We start from the raw sequence: 23,212 nt of genomic DNA, 5'->3' as shown, positions 1-23,212 counted from the left end.
TGTGTCTTCCTCAGGTGGGGTGGGGTGGAGGAGCAGCCCTCCCGCAGCCTACAGGCAGCCTACCCAGGCAGGCGAGGCCCTGTAGAAGCCCCAGGCCTCCAGGACAGTTCCAGGTAAGCCAGGAGAGTCTGGGACTCTGGTCCCTGGGTGCCAAACCTGGCCGTGCCCACACTGCCATCATCTCCCCCAGAGCAGATGAGGCCTGGGCAGAATGACCTGGACACTGGCCTGCGCAGTGACCAAGGCCACAGGTATGGCTGTTCAAGGCTTTATTTGAGACACACACAGGGTGGGGGGCGTCCCGGAAGGCAGGACACCATCCTCGCGCTGGGCAGTGCCATCACTGGGCCCCGCTCAGAAGCAACTGACCTGGAGGCAGGGGCACAGAGGGAGGGGCTGGGGGTGCAGGGGTGGCACCTGCACCCCCAGTCCCTTGCAGCTCCCTCCCCTATACCCCACAGAGCCCTCACTCACCAGTCTCTGCCGGGGCCTCGTCTGTGACTCCTGGAGGGGGCCCTCCTGGCAGGTGGTCTCTACCCCCCCATCTGGGGGAGAAGGGGAGATGAGCCTCGACAGGCACAGCGTGTCCTGGTCCCCGTTCCCCACCCTGTCTGCTCCCCGGCCTCACCCCACGCTGCTGCTGCTCCTGCTCCAGGTTGCGCTGCAGCACCTGCTGCTGGTTGGCAATGACACGCCGGAGGCCGTTGACAAAGCTGCCCTGGTCGTGCGGGATGAGGCCGATGAAGATCTTCTTCTCCGAGGAGTAGAGCAGCATGAGCACACGCACCTCGCACGAGGCCTTGTAGGAAAAGTGCACGCAGCCCGCCTGCGGGGCGCAGCCTGTCACCGTGTGGCCTGGCTCCAGTCAGCTTGGCACCCATGCGGGGAGAGGCCAGGGCTTGGGGGGCTGAGGACTGCAGGGAAGAGACCCCTGGGGGCAGTGACTGTTGAGCCTGGGAGACCACAGCTGTGAGGCATCGGGCACTGCCGAGTGTGGGTGTCATGCCCCATTCCACGGGTTCCCAGCCCTCGGGAACAACCCACAGGACCCCCGGGCGGGAGGGGACCCTGGGCGATCACTCACAAAGCCGTTGTCCATGACCCGACAGAGGCTCTTGAGCGTCTCCAGGTCCTTGGTGAAGTGGAACTGCACCAGGCGCGAGTTCCGGAAGAGCGGCACCAGGGTGGTCTGGGGGGGCCAGGGTGCACCTCAGCCCCGGAGCTCGGCTGGTCCTGGGGGGCTCCGGGCCACGGCCACCCGCACATTCCCTGACGGGAGCAACCCCACCCGCCCTGCTGCCACCTGCTCACCAGCAGCTGCTGCGGGATGAGCCGCATGTGCAGCCTCCTGGGCCACTGCTCGGTCCTCCTGCGGAGCCAGGACTGCGTCAGCAGGCGCCGTGCCCGCCCTGTCCCGCCCCCCGCCGCCACTCACAGGATCTCGCCCTGGTTCACATAGATGTGCGTGGGCAGCCACCGCCTGGACCGACTGTTGGGCTCCGGCCTGGGCTTTGGGGAGGGAAAGGCAGAGAGCAGACCTCAGGGCTGGGCCAGGCCTGGTCAGCATCGCGGGGTGACCTGGTCCCTGGGCCGCACCGGGCTCACCTCCTGCCACTCCATGATTCCACTCCAGGCCAGAAATTTGTTGTTGACGATCTGGACAGGCCCTGCGACGCCCCCTGGGCCCACCACCTGTGGGGAGGGGCAGCTTGGGCCACACACAGACACTCCCAGGCCACAAGTCCTGCCCCTTCACTGAGCCTGCGCGTGCGCACTCACACTGTGTCTAACAGGAGCCGGGCCACCCCTGCTCAGGCACTGCCAGGCTGACCCCCGTGCAGTGTGACCCCATCAAGCCTTGCCCCAGTCCCCGCAACAGGACCCACTTGCTTGCGCGTGGTGATGACCTGCCGGATGGCGTTGACGAAGCCGCTCTGGTCGTAGGGGATGAGGCCCATGAAGATCTTCTTCTTGGACGAGTAGAGCAGCATGAGCACACGCACCTCGCACGGGGAGATGTGGGGGAACAGCATGCAGCCCGCCTGCGGGGCAGTGCAGTCAGGGACTCCGTCCGCCGGGGGAGGCTGCAGCCCTGGGGCGGGGGGGCCTGGTGACACCTCCCCTCGCTGCCGGCAAGCTGCCCCTTCAGGACTCCTGTGCCCCTTCTGTAACATGGTGACAGCTTGTACGCATTAAGCACTGCATAAATGCTCAAATCCTGGGGTGCTGGCAGCTCTTCGGTGGGCCTCAGGAACCAACAGGGCACATGGCATACCCAACGCGCTTGCCCCATCCACCCTGCCTCAACCCCGGGAGCACAGATTTGCTGTCTGGTGAGGGGCAACCACCCACTGGGCACAGAGGATGCCAGGGGCTACAGCACAGAGCGGCCCTGGAGGCGGCCACAAGAGCTGGAGGACAAAAGCGGCAGCGGGCACACAGCATCCAAAGCCCCTGCCAGCCAAGCTTACATGCACTGCCAGCGACCCCAGATGCCAGTGGGGGATACTGCCCTCCCAACTCGCCCAAGGGGAACCGCTGCCCAAGCCCCTCCGGGAGCCCCCGGCACTCACAAAGCCGTTGCCCATGATGCGGCAGAGCCCTTTGAGCGAGTCGCAGTCTCGGTTGGTGAAGTGGAACTGTGCTAGCTGCGAGTTGCGGAACAGGGGTCCCAGTGTGGTCTGAGGGCAACAAGGGGGCCGCTCAGTGACCGCCGGGGGTGGGGGCAAGGAGGGCCCGGCAGGGCCGTGGGGCCGGCAGGGCTGTGGGGCCGGCAGGGCTGTGAGGCTCACCAGTAGCTGCTGTGGGATGAGCTGCATGATGAGCTTCTGCGGCCACTGGTCCGTCTCCCTGTGGGAAGAGGGGTCAGCAGGGCCAGGTGCACCCACCCAACCCGCACCCAACTCCCCCACACACTCACAGGTTCTCCCCCCGGTTCACGTAGGCCTGGCAGGGTAGAGTTCGTTTCAGCTTGGCCGTGGAGTCAGAGAAGGGTCTGCGCTTCTGTGGGCAGAGGAGCGTCACGGAGGCCAGGTACCCCGACCTGCCTCCCATTCCCAAACGGCACAGCCCCTCACCTCCTGCCACTCGAGGACCCCACTCCAGGCCAGCAGCTTGTTGCTCAGCCGGTGCTCGTTGACGGCCAGGCCCCCGAGGGTCAGCCCAGGGGAGGAGGGCCCGATGGGACCCAGCGCCCCGAACACCCGGGCGCCCTCCTGCAGAGGGAGAGGTGTGAGGTGAGGCCCAGGGGCTGTGTCCACCCCAGTGCACCCCGGGACCAATGGCGCCAGCAGCCAGGCGTAGGAGACATTCCTTCTGTGCCCTTCCTGCCGGCCGGGACCGACCCAGCACGCCACTGAGTGGCCACCACCTTGAGCCAGCTGGGGCAACAAGCGCATCAGCCAGGCCACTGCTCCCAGCTAACACCAGGGACACCCACGCTCAGAACGCTCGGAAGGTTTGCCTTCAAGAGAAAGTTCCGGTTCTCTGCTGCCTCCTTTCCTCCGCCACCAAGGGCTGGTGGAGCCAGTTGGGGGGCTGGGGCGGAGCTCACGGTCCAAGATGGGGGCTCAGTATCTAACCACGAGGAGGGGTGGCCAGAAGATGCCACCTCAGGGCTGGGCGCCCCAGGGTGGCCCAAAACCACAACCCCAGGGGGCTCTTTCCATCTGTGTCGGCCAGGTGTCCGGGTGGAGAACCGCACCGCACCCTGCCAGGGCAGGCAGCTCACCCGGAGGCGGGTAACCTGCCCCGGGGCTGCTGGAGCACAGCCACAGCTTAGGGTCACGCAGGTGACTACGCGTGACCAAAGACCCTCGTGGAAGACCACCAGGGAAGCAGCTTGCCTGGCTTGCTCGGATCTGGGGGAGGGAGCGCGCCGGCCCATCGGAGATGCCTGCCCAACGCCCGAGCACCCTGAGGTGGGGTCAGTACACCTCCAGGTGCGTGCAGGGACAGGGCACGCGCGCGCCCTGCAAGCCGAGGCGCACTTGCAGGACTTGGGGGAGCCCTGTTCCCATTCCCGAAAACTCCCTGCGTCCCGGGGAGCGGCCCCAGTGCAAGTGGCCGCTGCACGGGGCTGCGCGCCCGGCGCTCCCAGGCGCGGGAGGCCGGTGGGTTGCGCACGCCCCCACACCCTCAGGACAGCCTGGACACACGGGGCCACAGGCGGCCCCCTCTCCCATTTCCTCCTTTCCTGCCCAGGCAGAAACCAACTTTCCAACGGGAAAAACAAGCGCCGCCCGCCGCCCACCCCGCGTTCCGCACGGGCCGAGGAGTCAGCAGTAATTTGAGCCGGGACCCCACCCCCACACACCCCCACCCAGGGGTGAGCCTGCTCCCGGCCGGGGACCCCCACCCCTCCAGAGCGCGGACAAAGGCGGCGGAGCCCCGGGCGGCAGGGGCGCGGGGGCGGGGCTGTGGAAGGCTCTGGAAGAGCAGAGGGGCGCGGGGCTCACCATGGGAGGGGCCGAGCGGGCGCGGATCCTCGGCGGCTGCGGGCCCCGGGCGCTGGCGGGCCAGGAGCGCGAGCGGCCGGCGCGCACCACGAGCGGCCGAAGGGGCCGGCCGCGCCCCCCGAGGGGCCCCCCGGCGCCCGAGCGGTGCGGGGCGCGGCGCGGACGGACCATGTCGGGCGCTGCGGGGAGGGCCGGGGCGGGAGCGGAGCGGGGCGGGAGCGGAGCGGGAGCGGAGCGGGAGGGCCTGGACGGGGCGCGCACTGGACCCAGCGCGGGGAGCCGCGGCCCAACCACTGCGGCTGCGCGGGAGAGCCAGGCCGGGGGGCGTGGCCGGGGCCAACCACTGCAGACGGGGGGGGAGAGGGGGCGTGGCCGGGGCGACCCACTGCGGGCGGGAGCAAGAAACGCGACCACCACACAGGGAATTGGCGGGAGGCGTGGCCGGGGCGAACCACTGCGGGCTCCGGGGAGCGAGGGGGCGTGGCCGTGCCAGGAGCAAGGCGGGCCGGGAGGCGTGGCCGGAGCGAACCACCGCGGGGCAGGGGGGCGATGAACGCGGCGAGGGGCCGTACCAAATGCTAGTGCGGGGGGCGAGGGAGAGGTAGATGAATCCAAAGAAGGGCGAAACTAAAATGGCTTTGTGCTGGGTAGGAGTCGAGGACACCGGGAAACCCTCCCAGTCTGAAGAATCTACCAAAGGATCTCAGGAGGGGAGGAAGAATAACGGGCCTGGGCGGCGAGGGAGCCTATCAGAGCGGGCTGGGGGGCAGGCTGCACCATCTGCGAGGGGGAGCCCTGAAGGCTTTCCTTCCAAGGTGGTGACGCCACTTGACGGAAGACTACAACTCCCAGGAGGCCGCGGGTGACGCCCCGCCCCCTGCTCGCGGAAGGCGCGCGCCCATTGGCCCCACGTCCAGGCTCCGCCCCCACCTAGCCCCAAAGAGTTGATGGAGTAAGGGGCAGCAATCACAGCTCAGGTTCGGACCCTGTTCCCATGCGAGCGCTGCCTACAAAAGGATAACTCAGGAAGGATCCTGATGAGAAGCAGCAAACTACGGGGCTGCAGAAGGCGCTTTCCACAAGCAGGGACCTGGATGGGAAGATGGAAATGAGACCGCTGCGATTAGAACCAGCACCCATATGGGATCCCCATAGGTGCAAGTTGTCCACTAGGCTATGGCACTGGGCCCCAACGAATAAATATTTTTTAAAAATCTCTTGCTTGAATGAAAACTCCGAGAGATATTAAAAACTCCATGGGAAATGTATATTATGAAAATATATATATATACCTGGTTTAAACTTTCTTTTTTCATAAAAGTAAACATTAAAAATCCAACTATGGAGCCAGGCACGGTGGCCTAGCGGCTAAAGTTGTCACCTTGAACGTTCCGGATCTTATATGGGCTTCAGTTCTATTCCCAGAAGCCCCACTTCCCATCCAGCTCTCTGCCTGTGGCCTGGGAAAGCAGTGGAGGATGGCCCAAAGCCTTGGGACCCTGCACCTGCGTGGGAGACCTGGAGGAGGTTCCTGGCTTCAGACTGGTGCAGCACCAGCCATTGCAGTCACTTGGGGAGTGAATCATTGGATGGAAGATCTTCCTCTCTGTATATCTGACATTGCAATGAAAAATAATAAATTTTTAAATAAAATAAACCAAAGATCAGTCATTGCGGTTTGTGGGTGCAGCTCTTATCATCTGATGTTGCAGGCCGTCTTGAGATCTGGCCCGCAGCCCTGTTGTGCTCCGGGGGAGACGAGCAGAGACGTGTCAGAACTTGGAACGGCCTGACAGGACTCAGGATGTTCGCTGAAGCCATCTCCCGTGCCATTTGGCCCATGGGAGGGACACTTTCTGCGGCATCTGGACACCGAGCTGCCCAAGCCAGCCGTGCTCCCGTCGGTCACACTGTTCTCCATTAGCCCGGTGCAGAACTGGCGACCTGCTCGCCGCGGGAGCCAGGCTGCTTACCCTGGACAGTCAGGACAAGCTTGGCGTCCTAGGGGAGGCCCTTGCTGCTTTGCAGTCTTTAGTTCCTCAAGCCATATAAAGAAAGAAAATGAGCTGGCACTGAGCTGACAGGCCAGAGCCCAGCTGGGAGAGACTGTGGTCCTACCCAGAGGAGACACATGTTGCTAGTTAGCCAAATGGCTACATTTACAAACATGGTTATTAACTTTGGCTCTATCTCCAGCTCATCCAGCTCACATGGGCCAGTGCTGACCCCATTATGGTGAAGTGGGGGCATGTGACAAATTCTGACCAATGAGATAGCAGCAAACAGGCCAGAGCTCAGCCAGGTGCACTTTGGGGCTGGGGAGGGAACAGACCGGCCCAGGCATCAACTCTGTCGCTGGCAAAGAAGCAACTCCGTCAGTTGGCACATGAACCAAGCGAAGTTCTGAACAGCACCACGATAACTGGCTGTCACCCCGGAGGTTGCTGCAGAGGGTGGGGCTGGGGGACGCTGCCCCGTAACCCAGCCTCTGCCCAAGGCAAGGCCCGCTCGCCTTACCCACCCACTGCTGCGCCCACTGGCCCCGTCACAGGGTATGCGGCACACGCAAGTGAAATCAGGACATTCAGGGACACAGGCAGAGACAACGGGAACTTGGTCTGCTTTTTATCCTTTTTGCAAACACAGCTATCCTAGTAGGCAGGGTCTGTCTGACCCTTGTGCTTCACCAAGTAACTCCGGAAGACTGCCAGGACAGCCATGGCTCCTGCTGGTCACACCCCCAGCCCATATCCACCTAGGGTGGCCTTCACAGGGGGGACCCTGACACAGCACCTTGCGCACAGCCTCAGGCTGGGACCCTGCACCTTGGCTGCTTCCCGCTTCCTCAGCTGCCCCGCCCCCAGGCCCAGGGACCCACTTGACCTCCTGGGCCGCCAGTTGTGTAACCCAGGCCCCAGACACTAGTAAGCAATGAGCTGGAGCTGGGACAACTGTTGGTGGATGTATGCTTTACAGTTAAGATGGTAGCTGCAGGGGGTCCATGTGGTGGTGTAGTATGCTAATCTCCCCTGTGATGCTGTCATCCCATTTGGGTGAGAATTTGTGTCCCAGCTGCTTCACTTCCCATTCTGCTCCCTGCTTAGGATCTGAGAAAGCAATGGAGGATGGCTCAAGTCCTTAAGGACCCTGCAGCCATGTGGGAGACCCAGAGAAAGCTCCTGGTTCCTGACTTCAGATCAGCTCAGTTCCAGCTGTTGCAGCCACTTGGCGAGTGAATAAGTGGATGGAAGATCTTTCTGTCTCTCCTTTTCTTTGGAAATCTGATTTTCCGATAAAAACAAAGCTTAAAAAAGTGACAGCCACCGAAACCAGGAAGGAGTTAGGAGATGGCTGGCACTCCCACAGGTGGCTGCAGGGTGTGCCCCATGCCCTGGAGTCAACCCCGAGGGTTCAAGTCGGGAGTCTGGGACGCCATCCAGGTCTCCCATAGCTGAGGATCCTCCTTGGCTTTCCCAGGCACATCAGCAGGGAGTCGGTGGGAAGTAAAGCAGGCCAGGACTAGAACTGGAGCTTGTACTGGCATTGCAGACAATAGCTTATCATGCAATACCACAACGCTGGCCCCATCCCTCTTAAATAAATAAGGCTTTTAATAAAGGCAATCTCTTAATCCCATTAACCACAGACATTTTGAGATCCCTGGGACAACAGCAGGGTGTCTGCAACCGGGACACAGAGCCACCCACGAGGGACTGGCACAGACAGCTACTGCTGAAGTGGGAGAGCAGCCAAGTTCAATAACAGCCCTGGACCCAGTTCTGTGAACAAACAACACAGGAAGTGTGTGGCACCCACGAGCGGGTGGAAATGCAATGGAACGCCAGGCCAGCCTGCTGGCCTCTGTTGGGACAGTGGTTTGCTGGACACGGGTCAGGACAGTGGGTGGGAAAGGGGCTTCGCTATTGGGTCCCCAACACTGCAGGGCCGCCGCGGTCAGGGCTCATCAGGTGGGGGGCCTCAGCACTTGTTTTTAAATCGAAGATGGAGACCACACTGGGACAGCAGGCTGAGTCAGCGCGTCCTGACCAACGTGCTACAGCGTGCACTGCTTGGGGAAGGGGCTCTGGTCCCAGGGGACACGGGAATGAGACGCAGAGGAGGCAGGTCGGGTTCAGGGTCACACAGTGTGTGGGGGGCGCAGGGCTGAAGCTGGAACAGGACCCCATTGGCCAGATGCTCCTCCTCAGCTCTGAGCCAGGGCAGAGCACATCTCCCCCCACACACAACACTGAGCTCTGTGGGTGTCCCTGGCGCTCTCCAGCCTTGGTCAAGGTCACCTGGACTGTGAGCCCCCGTTTGCCACTGCTGGAAGCCCAGCAGCTGGGGCCTGGAAACTTCTCAAACCTGTTTACTTTGGGGCCAGATGGTTTTCCTGCAGGGGTGGGTCGGGCAGCTGGGCTGCCATCCGTGGGGCTCCCGATCACCCCAGGCCCCACCCCCAGCCACCCTGGCCTCAGCAGCCGCCTACTTGCCTGCTTCTCCTGGCTGTGGCTCCCTGCCCAGCCCCCACAGAAGGGGGTCTCTCTCAGTTCTTTTCCCGAATCCTCTTCTTCCAGAGGTCGCGCAATGGCAGCCCAGTGGCCTCCTCAGCCCTGTGGGCCAGTAGATTTTGTTTGGTCCTCACAGTGTTTTGCGTTTCAATTTGAATGCCAGGAGGCGGGGCAAGCACCCTCCAAGTTCGCCACAGTCCCCATCAAGCCCTCACCCATCTGTCCCTGTCTCCGAAGGCTGCCTGGGGGCCTGCCCCATCGCCCCTTCCGTGGCCCCACAAGCCCTCCTCTGCCCAGGGAAGGGTGTCCCCAGCACCCCAGCCCTCTCCCCGGCTCTGACGCCAAATTCCAGGGACAGCCCAGGGATGGGGGTGGCCAGCTCCGAAGGCTGCAGGGGCCAGGCGAGTCAGAAGTGAGCAAGCCAGCTGAGGTTAAGGAGAGGCCACGGCCAGAGGTAAAAGCAAGTGGTTTTTTTTACTGAGCTAAGGTGAAGGCATGGAACAGAATACAAACAGGGAGGAAACTGGAGCTTATATTTTCAGTTCAAGATTGAAAAAATACAAATTGAAAAATAGAAATATTTAATTATTAAAACTCTCTTTCATAATTCTCTTGTTCCTCTGAGCTGAAGCTGGGAGGCTGACCTTCGCTGTGGCACCAAGGGCATGGGCAGTTTCAGATTTGACCTTAGACCCTCGTGCTGGGAACAGCATCGTGGCTCAGGGCTCCTGATGGACAATGGCTGGCACCCAGGACTGCCCAGGCAGGCCGCAGCACCTTGCGTCTGCAGGAGCTGGCGCTCAGCAGCTGCTCAGTCTGGGCAGGGTGGGCCATAGGGCACCTGCTCCCCAGCCTGGCCATGAACTCGGCAGGTTAAGGGCGTCCAATGATCGCGCACCCTTCTGGCTTCCCACAGGATCACACATTCAACAGGCTGTGAGGCCCCAGCAGGGGATCCAGGGTGGAGCAAAGACCTCGAGCCGGCTCAGGGCAGAGCTCAGGAGCAGCGTTCAGAAGTCCCAGGATCTGTCCCTTCAGCGTCTCAGTGGATCTGGGGGTTCCCGCTGTCCTCGCCAAATGCTGCCACCTGCGGCCGAAGGGGGCCTGACCGGTCGCCAGGGCCACAGCCATGGCCACGAGCACTGTGCTTCTGAATTCTGGCTGGTCTGTGGAAATGTACGTCTTCCTCAAGTCACCTCGTGCAGGTGCCACAGAGCACATGGAAGCTCTGTCCACACCTGGAATAAATAAAGCCCTGGGCGGCGTGGCTGGCTGCAGAGCGCCCTACTGGCAGGCGAGCCCCTTCTTCAGCTCCCGGAGGACGGCGTCGCGCGTCTGCTCCGTGTACTGGTCGTAGCTCTTGCTGTGCTTGGACTCGTAGTGCCGCTTCAGGTTGTACTCCTTGAGCACGGACACGATTTTTCTGCAGATTAAACACGTGGGCAGGCTCTTCACCTCCACAAAGAAATAGTCTCGCTCCCATTTCTCTCGAAACACGCGGCCCTCTCCTTCTCTCTTTCGTTTTGCCGCTTTTGATAGAGACATGGGTACAAGAAATGATTTCACTCTCCTCTGCACACTACCACAGCGCCCGCCGCAGTGCCAGCCCGCAGCGCCAGCCCGCAGTGCCAGCCCGCAGTGCCAGCCCGCAGCGCCAGCCCTGGGGCGCAGGCCGGGCCTCTGCCTCGCGACAGGGAGCAGGAGGGGGTGGTGGGGACTGTGGCGAACCGGGGAGCCCGCGCCCCGCTGACACGGGCAGCTCCGGCCCGCTGCTGCCAGACAGAAGGGTGGGCCCGGGGCGCCAGAGCTTGCGACTCAGCAAGAGCTGAGAAGCGTGTGTGTGTGTCTGTCCGTGGTGTCCCACGTGGACGACTAGCTTGTAAGGAAAGTGCCAAGTATGCTAACACAGGGAAGGCCAAACAAAACCCATCTGAGAGGGCCCGGGCCGCCAGCCTGCGGCCTCTGCAGGGCAGGTCCCGGAACCCTGCACCTCCGGGGCAGACCAGCCCCGTTTGCTCCACACCCTGCAGCGCCAGCCACCCCGGGGCCTCTCAGAGCACCCTCCTTGCAACAGCCCAAGCCTGTGCCCTGCCAGGCCTGCTGCCTCAACCGGCCCCACCATGTACCCTGCCCCAAGCCCAAGGAGCTATGCTGCTGGCCCCGGGCTGCCCTTTCCACATGCACCCCACTGTCCTTGCCGCATCCAACACCACACACCCAGACCCCCACGAGCATGAGCTGCACCCCCACGGGGCACCTTGCCCCAGGCACCTCAGGACACTGGCTGGCACCCACCACCACCAGCACACAGCCTGCCCCAGCCCTGGTCTGGCTTCTCCTGGCTCCCCGCCTGGTCCCATCACCCTCCACAGCACAGCTGCTTGTTGTGACACACAGCAGGTGGCCCAGGTCCTCCCTGCCTCCAGCCCCCTGGGGCCCCGGGACCAGCCGGCACAGTTCATTGCACAGTGAGCCCCCTGCAGCTCCTCTCCAAGCTCATTCCAGAAGCATCCATCAGCTCACACCTCCTGCCCCGGGCCCCCTCCTGGCCCCACTGGCTGCGGTTTGGCTTTTGAGGCCCCGCGGGGCGCTCCGCCACCTGCAGGGGTCCCGCTGCAGCAGGGCCAGGGTCGGGGACCGGGACGTCAGTGACGGGAGCCGGGCGTGTGGTAAAAGGAACTTTATTGGGGGGCGTGGTTCAGATGAGATCCATGAGGATGTCGTCCTCCATGCCGCTGGGCTGCAGGCCCGGCTGGGGGACCGGGCCCCGGGGACCCCCGCTCAGCAGCATCTGACCTGGGGGGCAGTGGGGAAGGGACTGCATCTCCCAGTAGTCCCTGGGGCCCTGCAGGGCCCTGGGCCTGCCTCTTCCCTCTGCCTGAGCGCCCGAGGCACCCAGCTCTCCAGCAGTCCAGGGGCAGGGGCCCACCAGAGACACCTCACTCCCCACCTGGCTGCAGACAAGCGGTTTCCCGTGAGCCTCTGCTCACCTTCCCAATCATTTCTCTGGTCCGAGACCTCACTTCCCAGTGACCCCCAGGACATGTGGACGAGCAGAGCGAGGAGCCCCACCCCCCAGCCGCCTGCCCATGCCTGTGCGTCCCGGTAGCCCCCGAGTCCCCGAGGGCCATGGGGAATCCCCTGGTTCTCAGGTTCAAAGGCACCCCTCCCAAGAGCCTGTGGTGTCAGTGGATGCTCTGGCCCAGGGCAGACCCTCGCCCTCCTCCGGGGCCCGCTTACCTGGCAGCGGGGCCCGTGGGGGAAGCTGTGCAGGCCAGGACTGTGTGGGTGGCGGGTGCAGCAGTGGGGGCCCCAGCTGGGGCTGCCCCAGGCCCTGATGTGGTGGGGGCAGCAGCGCGGGAGCCCCTGGTGGCTGGAGGTGGTGGAGGGTGGCCTGTGGTGGGGGCACCCCGCTCTGGGGCTGGGGGACAAAGCATGGCTCAGAGGCCTCTTCTGAGGGCCCTGGGCAGTGGGGAAGGGTGAGGTGGGGAGGGAGAATCTGGGCCCAGCCCCTGGCGGAGCTCCGCCTCCCTTCCGGTGACCAACCCATGAGGAGGCTCCACAGGTCTCCAGCTCACCGGGGGCGGGTTGAGGAGGAGGCTTCGTAGCTGTGGGTTGGCCCCAGGGTTCTGGGGTCGGAGGATGGAGCCTGGAGGAGCTTGGCCTGGGCCTGGTGCTGCTCCAGGAGGTCCCTGGGTAGCTCCAGGTGGGGTCTGGGCAGCTCCTTGTGGCTGTGGCTGCCCCGCTGTAGCAGTAGTGCCCACAGCACCCTGAGGCTGGGGCTGAGGCGGGCGGAGCTGGAGCTGGTGGGGAGAGAGGAGAGTAGGGGAGTGAGCAGAGCCACCACCCAGCTCCACGACCCCACAGGCCACCCGGACTAGCCTGCTCCTTTCCTGCCAGCTGTCCTTACCAGATTCTGCGAGGGCCGTGCCTGGTCCTCCAGAAGGGGGCCAAGCCCTGGGGGCGCCTGCTGCCCCCCCATCTGCAAGCGGGGAGAGGCAGGTCAGTGACTGCGTGGCGGGGGACACGCTGTCTGCAGGGAGACAGACAAGCCCAACACCCCAGGGATGTGAGGGGACAAAGGCTGCAGGCACCCACGGTGGGGGCACAAGGGGGCCCAGGTGCCGCTCACCCCTCGCTGCTGCTCCAGCTTCTGCTGCTGCACCAGCTTGTGGTTGGTGATGACCTGCCGGATGCCGTTGACGAAGCCGCTCTGGTCGTAGGGGATGAGGCCCATGAAGATCTTCTTCTTGGACGAGTAGAGCAGCATGAGCACACGCACCTCGCACGGAGCCGTGTGGGGGAAGTGCACGCAGCCCGCCTGCGGGGCAGAGGCGCTCAGACCCGTCCATGCCCCCCGGAGACAGCGGCCCTTTCCCTTCCCTTCTAGAAGGCAGACCAGGTGCCTGAGGGGGTGGGGCAAGGCTGGGGTTCTGCCAGCTGTCCAGATCCCAGCTTCACAACTCTGAACCCTGGTTACTGCCTCACGGGCCACCCCCTGCCCAGGGCCACGGAGGGTCACGAGGGGCTCAAAAGCTGCATGACCAAAAGGACTGGCAGATGCAGGGTCGGGGTGACTGCCATGACAAGCCATGGGCCACATCATTCCATGAAGGTAAGACGACCAGCACCAAGCTGGCACCTGGCCCAAGGCTCAGTCTGGGACCACACCCGGCCATGGTCCTGAGGGGAGGCACACCCTGCTAGACCCACGAGGGCTGCTGTGTCTGTCCAAACCCCATGCTTAGACAACCAGAGCTGCCACCATCACCCACCAGCACCCTGTGCCTGCACCCGCCTTGACTCAGCCTTGCTCCAGGAGCCTGGCTGCCTTGGGAACACCATGTGCAACTGACAGCCTGGGTAAACCCTCCGGAAAGATGCCTGGTGCCCACAAGCTTGCCCCAGTGCCCCAGCCCTCCCTGGGAGGGAGCAGGGTCGGTCAGGAGCCAAGCTGGGTCTGTCCCCTAGGTAGGGGCCTTCCTGGGTGGCGTGCCCTGTGCCAACGCAGCAAGGCCAGACCAGGCCCTGGGGAGGCCTATGAGAGCAGATAAGAGCCAGAGAGGTGACACCAATAATGGGGACAACATGGCCCTGAGGGCGTGGGCACAGACTGGCATGGCACTGCCAACAGCCAAGGGCTACCACGCGAGAGGGCTCCCTGATCCTCCTACCCCCAGTGGGGGGCAGCGTCGCCACCCCCCAGCAGCCCCCATACCCATGGCACCCTGGGCCAAAGGCTGGGGAAGGCAGACTCACGAAGCCACTGCCCATGATGCGGTAGAGGCCTTTCAGGGACTCGAGGTCCTTGTTGGTGAAGTGGAACTGTACCATCCTTGAGTTCCGGAACAGCGGGCCCAGTGTGGTCTGCGAACACAGGGCACCCCATGATACATGAGGCAAGCCAGGAGGGGCAACTGGGGGGAAGGGAGGCAGGGAAGGAGAGGGGAGGCAGGGGAGGGGAGACTCAGGAGGAGGCAGGGGAGGGGAGGGAAGGTCTAGGAGGGGTGGCGGGGAGGGGAGAGCCACACTCACCAGCAGCTGCTGGGGGATGAGCTGCATGATGAGCTTCTGCGGCCACTGCTCCGTCTTCCTGCGGGGGAGGCCAGCAGGTGTCGGTGGGACTCTGACCCCTCACCATCCCCTGCTGCCCGCCACCCTTTGCCCCTGCCCTCCCACTTACAGGTTCTCTCCATGGTTCACATAGACCTGGCAGGGCAAGGAGCGTGTCAGCTTGGTGTTGGCATCCACTGAGGCAGGCTTGGGTTTCTACGAGGAAGGAGAGGGAATGACGTGGTCCTGCAGCCCGGGGCCTGCTCCGGGTCACCTCCCCAACACTCCCACAGGTGCCAGGGCCTCTGCTGGTCCTCAGGCCTGCTGCCCAGGCCCCTCTCACACAATGTTCTGGCACCTTCCCCCTGGTGCACTGACACCACAGTCCCTGGGGGCCACACACCGCTCACCTCCTGCCACTCAAGGACCCCACTCCAGGCAAGGAGCTTGTTGGAGACCGACTGCTGCCCACCCAGGGCTGAAGCCCCCAGCTGGCCTGGGGGAGGGGCACTGATGGAACCAGGGGCCACTGCGGCTGCCTACAAGAGAGAGAGGGGGAGGGTGGGCTTATACCAGTTCCTAGGCGGGGCAGCCTGACAGGAAGAGCTGCTCCTGGTTCTTCCTCTCTTCCTATGCCTGAAACAGCACCTGCGCTCCCAGCGTCTCGGCACTGTCCTCAAAGCAGCTCTGACCGCCCAGAACCACAAGCTTCCCGCCCCAGGTGTGCCTGAGGACACAGATCCCTGTCACCCCCTCAGGATGCGGCCACAGGAGGGAGCAGGTGCAGGGGGCTAACCTACCATGGCAGAGGCCCCAGGCTGCGAGGAGGGTGCCAGGCCCGAACCAGGGGCCACTGTTGATACCAGGCTGGGCTGGGAAGCAGGAGGGGCCTTGGGGGCCCCGGGAGCTCCTGGAGGTAGTGGAGGTGCAGTGGCCTGGCTGAAGGGGGGTCCCACGCCTGAGGCAGCTTGTTGCAGAGGGTTGATGGGAGAGACTGCAGGGAGAGCAAGGGAGGTGGTTGGGATGGGAGCAAGGGGTGCATGGCAGGGCCTGCCCAGGTAGCCTAGCCCACCCACCAGACTCACATCGGGGGCCCAGCCCGGCCTTCTGGTTTTTGGCAGCCTCCACAGCATTCTGGGCAGCAACCTGGGCTGCACTCAAGTTCCCGGGGACCTGGGGTGGAGGAAAGAGCTGATGGGGAAGGTGAGTCCCGTGGCCACACACCTGCAGCCCCGTGGGGCAGCATAGCCACGAGTCTAGAGTCCTGGGAGCTGCCCCCCTCCCCCAACACCCATACCTGGTACTGTGGGGGCACAGGCGGCAGAGGCTGCTGGGGAGCAGCCGACAGCGAGGCGCCTGACGGAGCTGCAGCGGGCAGAGGTACCGGCTGCTTCGGCTGCAGGGGGCCTGGGGCTGAGCCACCCCCGACTTGGTGCCAGGAAGGATTGAGGGTGAAGAGAAGGGGGAAAAAATCCACGCCCAGGTCAAAGGGGCCAACAGACACACCGACCAAGCACCTTTGCCCACCCACCCCTTGGTGCCCGGCCTCACCAGGCAGCACAAGGCCCCGCACCAGCACCATGTGCCTGGGGTCCTGGCTCACGTCCGCAGGCGGCTGCAGCGGCTCCAACAGTGACGGGGGAGCCGCCTTCTCAAACAGAAGGCGCAGGGCAGGCAGCTTGCGGGGTGACACCACGGAGAAGTGGATTCCCTGCTGCAGGGTGAGGTGGGCAGGGCGCTGAGGTGGGGCTCCTGCCCACAGAGCAGTGGACCCTGCCCACCTCATTGCGCTCCATTCTGAGCCCCGGGCTCAGCATACACACGCCACCCCGGCCCCTCACCTCCCCGATCTTCTGAACAAGGCTGTCGGTGGTGCAGCCCGAGTATGTGGTGCTCTCCACGGCGGGCAGCAGGTATGGGGGCGAGTTGCAGATCAGCAGGCACACCCGGTGCGTCTGGCCACTGCGGGGCCAAGGTGAGGCTTGGAGCAGGGGACCTCCAGGGCCCCAGACCCAACCCTGGCTGAGCCTGCCCCACACCCCGCGCTGCAGCTGAACACCCCACTGCACAGGGGCCTGCGGTCAGCGGGCAGGAGGGTCAGGACAGCGGGGGACTCCCCACCAGCGGAGAGCGCGGGGCTCACTCACATCTGCTCCCGCATCTTCTTGAAGTCGTCGAACAGCTGCAGGGCAGTGCTGAGGCCTTCGGCGATGAGGCTGCAGCTCTCACCACCCCCGCCCATGAACCTGCGGAGGCCAAGAGTCAGCCCTCAGATGCCCGTGTTCATGTGGAGGACAGTGACGCTACGCAGTTCCCGGCACTGTCTCCACAGGGCCACAGCACCAGGCCCAGGGCAGGGACCTCTGTCACTTTACTCGGGGGGTCTGGGCCCCTAAGCTGTGACCTGGTATGGGGATGACCCGTCCACTCTTCCACTGTCCCACTGTTAAAGCCAGCCCTGGTCTCACCTCACTTCCTAGGGGGCACGGGACCTGTGTTCCTCCAAACTGGGGGTTCAACTGTGCCTCCCCCTCAAGTAAACAAGTTGAGGCCTTCCCCTCCTTCCCAAGTACCTCAGAATTTATAAACAAGGTCATTTCCATTTTATTTGAAAGACACACACATACACGCAGACTGACACCAGAAGAGAAACCCTTTACCCATTGGCTCATTCCCCAAACGCTACCATGTCAGGGATGGGAGCCACAAGCTGCACGCACTTGAACCCAAGTACCTGAGGTACCACTGTGACCTCCCAGAGCGCACATTAGCAGGGAGCTGGACAGGAAGTGGACGAGCTGGGACTCGAACTAAGTCCTCATGTATGGAAAGCAGCGTCCCAGTCTGGCATCTGTACCTGTGCCACTCACAGGCCCCGAGATCACCAGGGGACCAGTGTCACCATCCAGAGCACACACAGAGGGGAGAAGCTGCGGAGGCCAAGGACAGCACCAGCCCAAGTCCAGGGATCCTGGGCCCGCTAGACGCCGGAAGGGGAACAGGCAGTGTCCTCAGCAGCATGCCGACTCCCAGCCCCACCCGATGGTGTGTCACTCCGGGCTGGGCAGCCTGCCCGGTGGTGGGGCCTGCTGTGGCAGCACAGTCCAAGCCCTCACCTCCAGCCTGCTCGCCTGCCTGCTGGGTAGCTCTACCTCTCTCTGTGAGGACCCAAGCTCTGTCACTGCCCTCTGTGCGCCCTCCCCCCAAGAAGCTTTCCCTGACTGCTTCTCAAGACACCCTGGCAGCCTGCCCTCTTGTCCATACTCCCAAGGAAGGTCACGGCTCAGGGCCATCTTGGTGACGCCCCACAAACAGGGCCTGGGGAACCGCACCGGCTCCATTCCCAGCCCTCCTCATCCTCACACATAGATGCTGCAAGGCGTCAAGGTCACAGACGGGGTGGACCCCACCAGGCACAGCCAACCCAAGAGCCAGCGTGCTGCCAGCTTCCTGCTGCAGCAGCAGAAAAACTGCTCCCTCTGGAGCCTTCTGGGGCAAAGCCACGGTGCCCTGGCTGGGCTGGGGCCATGGGAAACACCTGCTTGGAAAGATGTGGCCTTGAAAGCTAACAGAGAAGGCCTGGAGATGGCAGGAGATGGGGCGGCAGGGGACACCATGACAAGGGCCACTGCGAAAGGCTCAGGACACCGAGACCCCAGGGGCCAACGAAATGCTAGAAACCGTGGGACAGAAATAAAATGCAGTTCACCTCTCCAGCTGGGCCTGGCACTGTGGCCCAGTGAAACCGCCACCTGCGACACCAGCATCCCAGACTCCCAGCTGCTCTGCATTTGGCTCAGTGCCCTGCTGATGCACCCGGGAAAGCAACAGCGGATGGTCCTGGTGCTCAGCCCCTGCACCCCCGTGGCAGACCTGGGCACCTGGCTCTGGCCAGCTGTGGCTATTATGGCCGCCTGAGGAGCAAACCAGCAGATGAAAGATCTCTCAAACTCTCTGCCTCTCAAACAAGCTAATCTTTAAAAGCATCTTGGATCACAGGAATGTCACACCCGCAGGTGTGCCCCACCCACTTGCTCGTGTCACGGGCATGCGCAGTGGGCAGCCTGACGAAGGGCTCCCCAGGGGCCAGCCACAGCCAAGGACCAGGGCCACCGTGCTCTGTGCGCTCCAGGCGCTGCTGGGACATGGTGCAGACAGCAGGGCCGAACAAACAAGAAGCCCCAGGGTCTCCCTGTGCCCCCAACCGTCTCAGGGACTCTAGCTGCCTGGCTAGGGGAAGCCCCCACCCCCACCACCCAAAGATGGAGAGCAGAATGGCTCACACGCAGCTGCCCATGGTCACACGGCATGCCTTGTTCCTTCAGGAACTGACATCCGGAGAGGAGATAAGGACTCTCCAGGCGGGAACAATGCTTGCCTTCTTGTGACCGTCACAGGCACTTAGCTCAGAGCGACCTGCCCGCTGGACAATGACTACTGGGCGCAGTAACCAGCGGTGCCCGGGACTTATCGGCTGATCGGGAGAGAGCAAAGCTGGCCTGTGTGGCGCCAGCACAGCACGCTCCGAGCCACAGAGGGGGCAGCGTGGGCGGCTGGGGGCCAGGCAGCACTGAGGAATCTGCCCAAGGGGCTGATGGTGCTTTCAACATCTACAACAGGGCCCCGAGACTGCTCCCTGCAGCTCTCCCTCCCCATTTCTTCAGCCAGGATCTCCTGAGGGCCCCAGGGGCCTGGACAGCCACATCTGCAGGATGAGCTGCAACAAGCAGTGGCGGGCAGAGGAAGGAGGACGCCATCAGGGAAGGTTCCCACCAGGGAGACGCTGGCCTGGAGTCGCTGGGTCACTGCCTCACTCACTACCTTCCCTTAGGACGCTCAGGATTTGGGGGACGTGATATGGACCAGGCCTCTAGCACAGGACACCACTCTGCCCACAACCTACCCTCCTGCAATTGCCGGGCAGGCATTCAGGGAGCAGAGGTGAGCGAGGTCCTTCAACTCCCTGCAATCTGGGTGTCCCCCACTAAAACCCAAACGCACAGCCCCTCATCTGCCAACGTTCCGTACCAGTAGCCTGCTATAGGGCAGTGCCCAGGCACGAGTGAGTCCTGACCCCAGGCAGGACCCCCAGCCGGGCAGGATGGCAACGTGCTCCACATCCTTGCACAAAACTAAGAATTCACTGATGCAACCACTGTGGTACCCAGGAGACAGAAACAACAAACAACAGGACGCCGGCCTCTTTTCCAGCCACCCGCGACACTGGCACCCATGCCAGGACGCTGGTTCGACTCCCATTTGTTCTGCTCTCAATCCAACTCCCTGCTAGCGTTCTTGCGAAGGCAAGTCCTGGGATCAACCATGGCAGACTCAAATGGGGTCCCTGGCTTCCGGTTTGAGCACAGGCTACGAGAATCTGAGGAGTTATCAGACAGAACGAACACACACACACACACACGCACGCCCCCTGCTATCTCCCCCCCATCATTCTGCTTTTCAAACAAATCTACATAAAAAGCTTTTTTAAAAAAGTCTATCAGACCTAGGGTGGTAGATGGCAGCTAAGGTCCTCGCCTTGCATACACCAGGATTCCATATGGATGCAAGTTCCCGGCAGCTCTACTTCCCATCCAGCTCCTTGTTTATGGCCTGGGAAAGCAGTAAAGAATAGCCCAAAGCCTTGGGACCCTGCATCCGTGTGGGAGACCTGGAGTAGGTTCCAGGTTCCTCCTGGCTTTGGATCAGCACAGCTCTGGCCGTTGCGGTCACTTAGTGAATAAATCATTGGAAGGAAGATTTTCCTCTCTTTCTTCTCCTGTATTTATGATTTTCCAATAAAAACAAATAATAAATCTATTAAAAAAATATCGAACTCTAGGGGCCCTGCGCGGTAGCCTGGCAGCTAAGGTCCTTGCCTTACATCTGCTGGGATCCCATACGGGTGCCAGTTCTAATTCTGACAGCCCCACTTCCCATCCAGCTCCCTGCCTGTGGCCTGGGAAAGCAGTCGAGGACAGCCCAAAGCCTTGGGACCCTGCACCCTTGTGGGAGACCTGGAAGAGGCTGCTGGCTCCTGGCTTCAGATGAGCACAGCTCCAGCCGTTGCTTGGGGAGTGAATCAGTGAATGGAAGATCTTTTTCTCTGTCTCTCCTCCTCTCTGTAAATCTACCTTTCCAATAAAAATAAATAAAACTTAGAAAAAAAAAATGTCTATCTGAGGCTGGAGCGGTTGCCTAGTGGCTAAGTCCTCCCTTGCATGCACCTTCTACCTGTAAAAATCAAATAAACCTTAAAAAAATTGATCTCTATGCAAACCACTTTTTGAAGTCCGTGCACTTTCTCCATTACTCTCGTGTCGAGCTCTCACACGTGCATGGGTTTCAATGCTATCTCGTGTCACATCAAGACCTTGGAGCCCCATGTGCCCTGGGCATTCCGCAGTGTCCCTGCTCACCCAGGTGCTGTTTAAGCAGGTACCGGCTCACTTAACTCTCCAGTAACCGGCCCCGAGGGCTCCCCAATCATCCTACTTCCCCCTGGGACTTCATGTACCCCCACGCCCCACATGGCGCAACGCACTCCCAAGCAGACTGCCACGCTGGGCCTGCAGTGTGACCCTAGGACCAGGACCCTAGGACCCGTGATTCCCTCTTGGTGTCCCCTGGGAGGGAGCCCAGGGGCTCGGGCACGGCCGCTTGGGCAGGCCTGTGGGGCAGCCTCTTGGCGTCCAGCCAGCCAGGAACCAGGGGCCCACGGCCAGCGGCCCGCGTGCGCCTTGTGGGAGGCGGCGGATCTTCCGGCCTCCAGCCCTGGGCGAGTCGTGGCCTCCTCTCAGGCTGCAGGGCTGAGCTGCCCCACCAGCCTGCTCCTTTCCCGATCCCAGAAAGTACAGCTGTTTCAAGCCACTAGGCTCAGAGCTGACCCTGTGTGGTGCAACCAAGGAGATGGCTGAGCGGCCCAGAGAGTGAGGTGGCTGTTGACACCTGCACTCCACCCACACTGGGGCCTGGGTCCCTCCCCTAAGCTCCGTCTCCTGCCTCCCAGGAGAGGTGGGAATAGCCCAAGGAACAAGGTCCTGGTGTACCCCCGTCCCTCCCCACACACACAGGGTCTCCACCTCTTAACACACACACACACACACACAACTACAACTCAAGGGGCAGACTTTGGGTAGCCGAGACAGGTTCCCTGCAGAAAAGAGCCTAACCCTCCCATCCATCCACCCCGGGGAAGTGGGGTCAGGGGGGTCTCGCCCGGCCTGGCCTGGCACTCACTCCCTCTCGGCCCTGGCACTTCCAGATGCAAAGAGGAAACCAGGCAGGGAAGTTGGTGCTGGCGCCGGGCCAGGATGCCACACCCGGGGAAGTTTTTCTCCACTTCTCAAGCAGGAAGGAACCCTTTGGCCCAGGCACCCCCTCCAACCCCTCGCAGCGGGGGGAACGCTCACTTAATGCCATCCAGCCAGGTGACAAACTCGTAGGCGCTGCTGGTAGGCGCGTGGCACTGGACGTAGGACTCCGGGGCGCAATCCACGGTGTTGAACACCACCAGGCTGTACTGGGTCCCTCCATACTGCGATGGGAGGGAGGACACGGCGACCTGGCATCTCAGGCAGCCCGTGTCCCCCAAAACACCCGGCCAGTCACCCCCAGACCTCCCCCAGGCCCCGCGGGAGCCCCCCAACCCAAGACTCACGTCCCCACCGAAGTCCGTCTCAGCCGGGGGGCCACCGTTGAAATACCTACGAGAATCGGAGGTGAAAAATTGGGGGTCGGGTCCTGACACAGAGATGTTAAGTACATCTATATATATTATAAATAGCAGCAGGAGGGCGGGGCCGCAGTGGCGTGGCGGAACCCGCACTCACTCGATGGCCGGGAGCAGGTAGTGCTTGCGGAGCCCCTCGAAGTAGGGCCCCAGGTTGGCCGTCCCCTCAATGACGAACACCACGTCGGCCACGAGGCCCCCGGCACGGGCCGGGCCCTCCGACCCGGGGACCATGCCCCGCGCGGAAGAAGCGGCCGCCGTCTTCGCCGTCGCCGCCGCAGCCACAGCGGGAGGAGCGCCAGTGCGCCTGCGCCGAGCGCGTTCCCGCCCCGGCCGGCCTCGGGCCGCGGCCAGGGCGCCGGCGGCCATGTTGGTGCGGGGCACGGAGGCCCGGCTCGCTGTGTTTTCATCTCTTTCACTCACACCCGCAGCCGCGGGGCAGGCTCGGAAGGGGCGAGAGCTGGCCTCCTTCCGAGGCCCTGGAGGCCGACCCGCAATGATGTTTTGAAGACTTTTCGAGAACAAAAAAATACCTCAGAAACGCGCCCCGTCGGCCGCCATATTTGAGCGGGGCGTTTTTTTTTTTTTTTTTTTGGAACGTTGCCGGCCGCGCAGGGAGAACCGGGATATTGGTTGCTAGGCAGCGCGCACGCGGGCCTTGTTTTGTCCATCTGGACGACGAAGTTTCGTTCTGGCGCGGCGGGGAGTGGGGGCGGGGACGGATCCCATCCCCTCGTGGCCGACCAGGCTCCCTGGCAACGCCGCGAGGTCGCCTAGGACTGGGAGGGAACTGGGGGCCTGCTGTTGTTTATCTCGGGGACACGAAGCCCGACCCCATCTCGGGGGTTGCTAGGCAACAAGGGAGCGTTGTTTTCGGCCTGCGGAGCCGGGAAGCTGGCCGGGTGGATTAAAGTTGTCAACGCGACAAAGAGACATTGAGAAAGAAAAGACATGGAATAATC

At 62.7% G+C, this 23,212-nt stretch overlaps 2 protein-coding genes across 8 annotated transcripts; both read right to left on the bottom strand.

Moving 5' to 3' along the window:
* Window positions 1-254: 254 nt before the first annotated feature.
* PTOV1 (PTOV1 extended AT-hook containing adaptor protein) lies at window positions 255-4,630 on the bottom strand. Of its 3 annotated transcripts, none has more exons than XM_040978006.1 (13): window positions 4,458-4,630; window positions 3,078-3,215; window positions 2,921-3,003; window positions 2,793-2,850; window positions 2,574-2,681; window positions 1,887-2,042; window positions 1,606-1,692; window positions 1,436-1,509; window positions 1,312-1,369; window positions 1,085-1,189; window positions 629-826; window positions 475-545; window positions 255-369 (listed from the first exon to the last, which is right to left on the bottom strand). In XM_040978006.1, exons 1-12 carry the CDS (start codon window positions 4,626-4,628, stop codon window positions 534-536), a joined length of 1,248 nt encoding a protein of 415 aa, XP_040833940.1. In that variant the 5' UTR covers window positions 4,629-4,630; the 3' UTR covers window positions 255-369; window positions 475-533. The 3 variants fall into 3 exon arrangements, with proteins under 3 accessions (XP_040833940.1, XP_040833941.1, XP_040833942.1); XM_040978007.1 differs by lacking the exon at window positions 255-369 and adding an exon at window positions 372-396; XM_040978008.1 differs by lacking the exons at window positions 255-369; window positions 475-545; window positions 629-826 and adding an exon at window positions 852-1,025 and having other exon boundaries at window positions 1,080-1,189.
* Window positions 4,631-9,423: 4,793 nt separating this feature from the next.
* Window positions 9,424-22,540, bottom strand: MED25 (mediator complex subunit 25). 5 transcript variants are annotated; one of them, XM_040977985.1, is made up of 18 exons: window positions 22,351-22,540; window positions 22,179-22,224; window positions 21,931-22,055; window positions 16,669-16,767; window positions 16,363-16,483; window positions 16,073-16,235; window positions 15,819-15,949; window positions 15,607-15,694; window positions 15,322-15,515; window positions 14,932-15,060; window positions 14,652-14,737; window positions 14,504-14,561; window positions 14,228-14,335; window positions 13,101-13,289; window positions 12,879-12,950; window positions 12,547-12,771; window positions 12,209-12,389; window positions 9,424-10,497 (listed from the first exon to the last, which is right to left on the bottom strand). In XM_040977985.1, exons 1-18 carry the CDS (start codon window positions 22,482-22,484, stop codon window positions 10,253-10,255), a joined length of 2,394 nt encoding a protein of 797 aa, XP_040833919.1. In that variant the 5' UTR covers window positions 22,485-22,540; the 3' UTR covers window positions 9,424-10,252. The 5 variants fall into 5 exon arrangements, with proteins under 5 accessions (XP_040833919.1, XP_040833920.1, XP_040833921.1 ...); XM_040977986.1 differs by having other exon boundaries at window positions 16,073-16,232; XM_040977989.1 differs by having other exon boundaries at window positions 10,263-10,391; window positions 22,351-22,539.
* Window positions 22,541-23,212: the final 672 nt, after the last annotated feature.

Source organism: Ochotona curzoniae, unplaced genomic scaffold (assembly GCF_017591425.1).
Source record: "Ochotona curzoniae isolate NIBS_2020 unplaced genomic scaffold, NIBS_Ocur_1.0 contig_2861, whole genome shotgun sequence".
Lineage (NCBI taxonomy): Eukaryota > Metazoa > Chordata > Mammalia > Lagomorpha > Ochotonidae > Ochotona > Ochotona curzoniae.
This window is presented reverse-complemented; position numbering and strand designations above follow the sequence as displayed.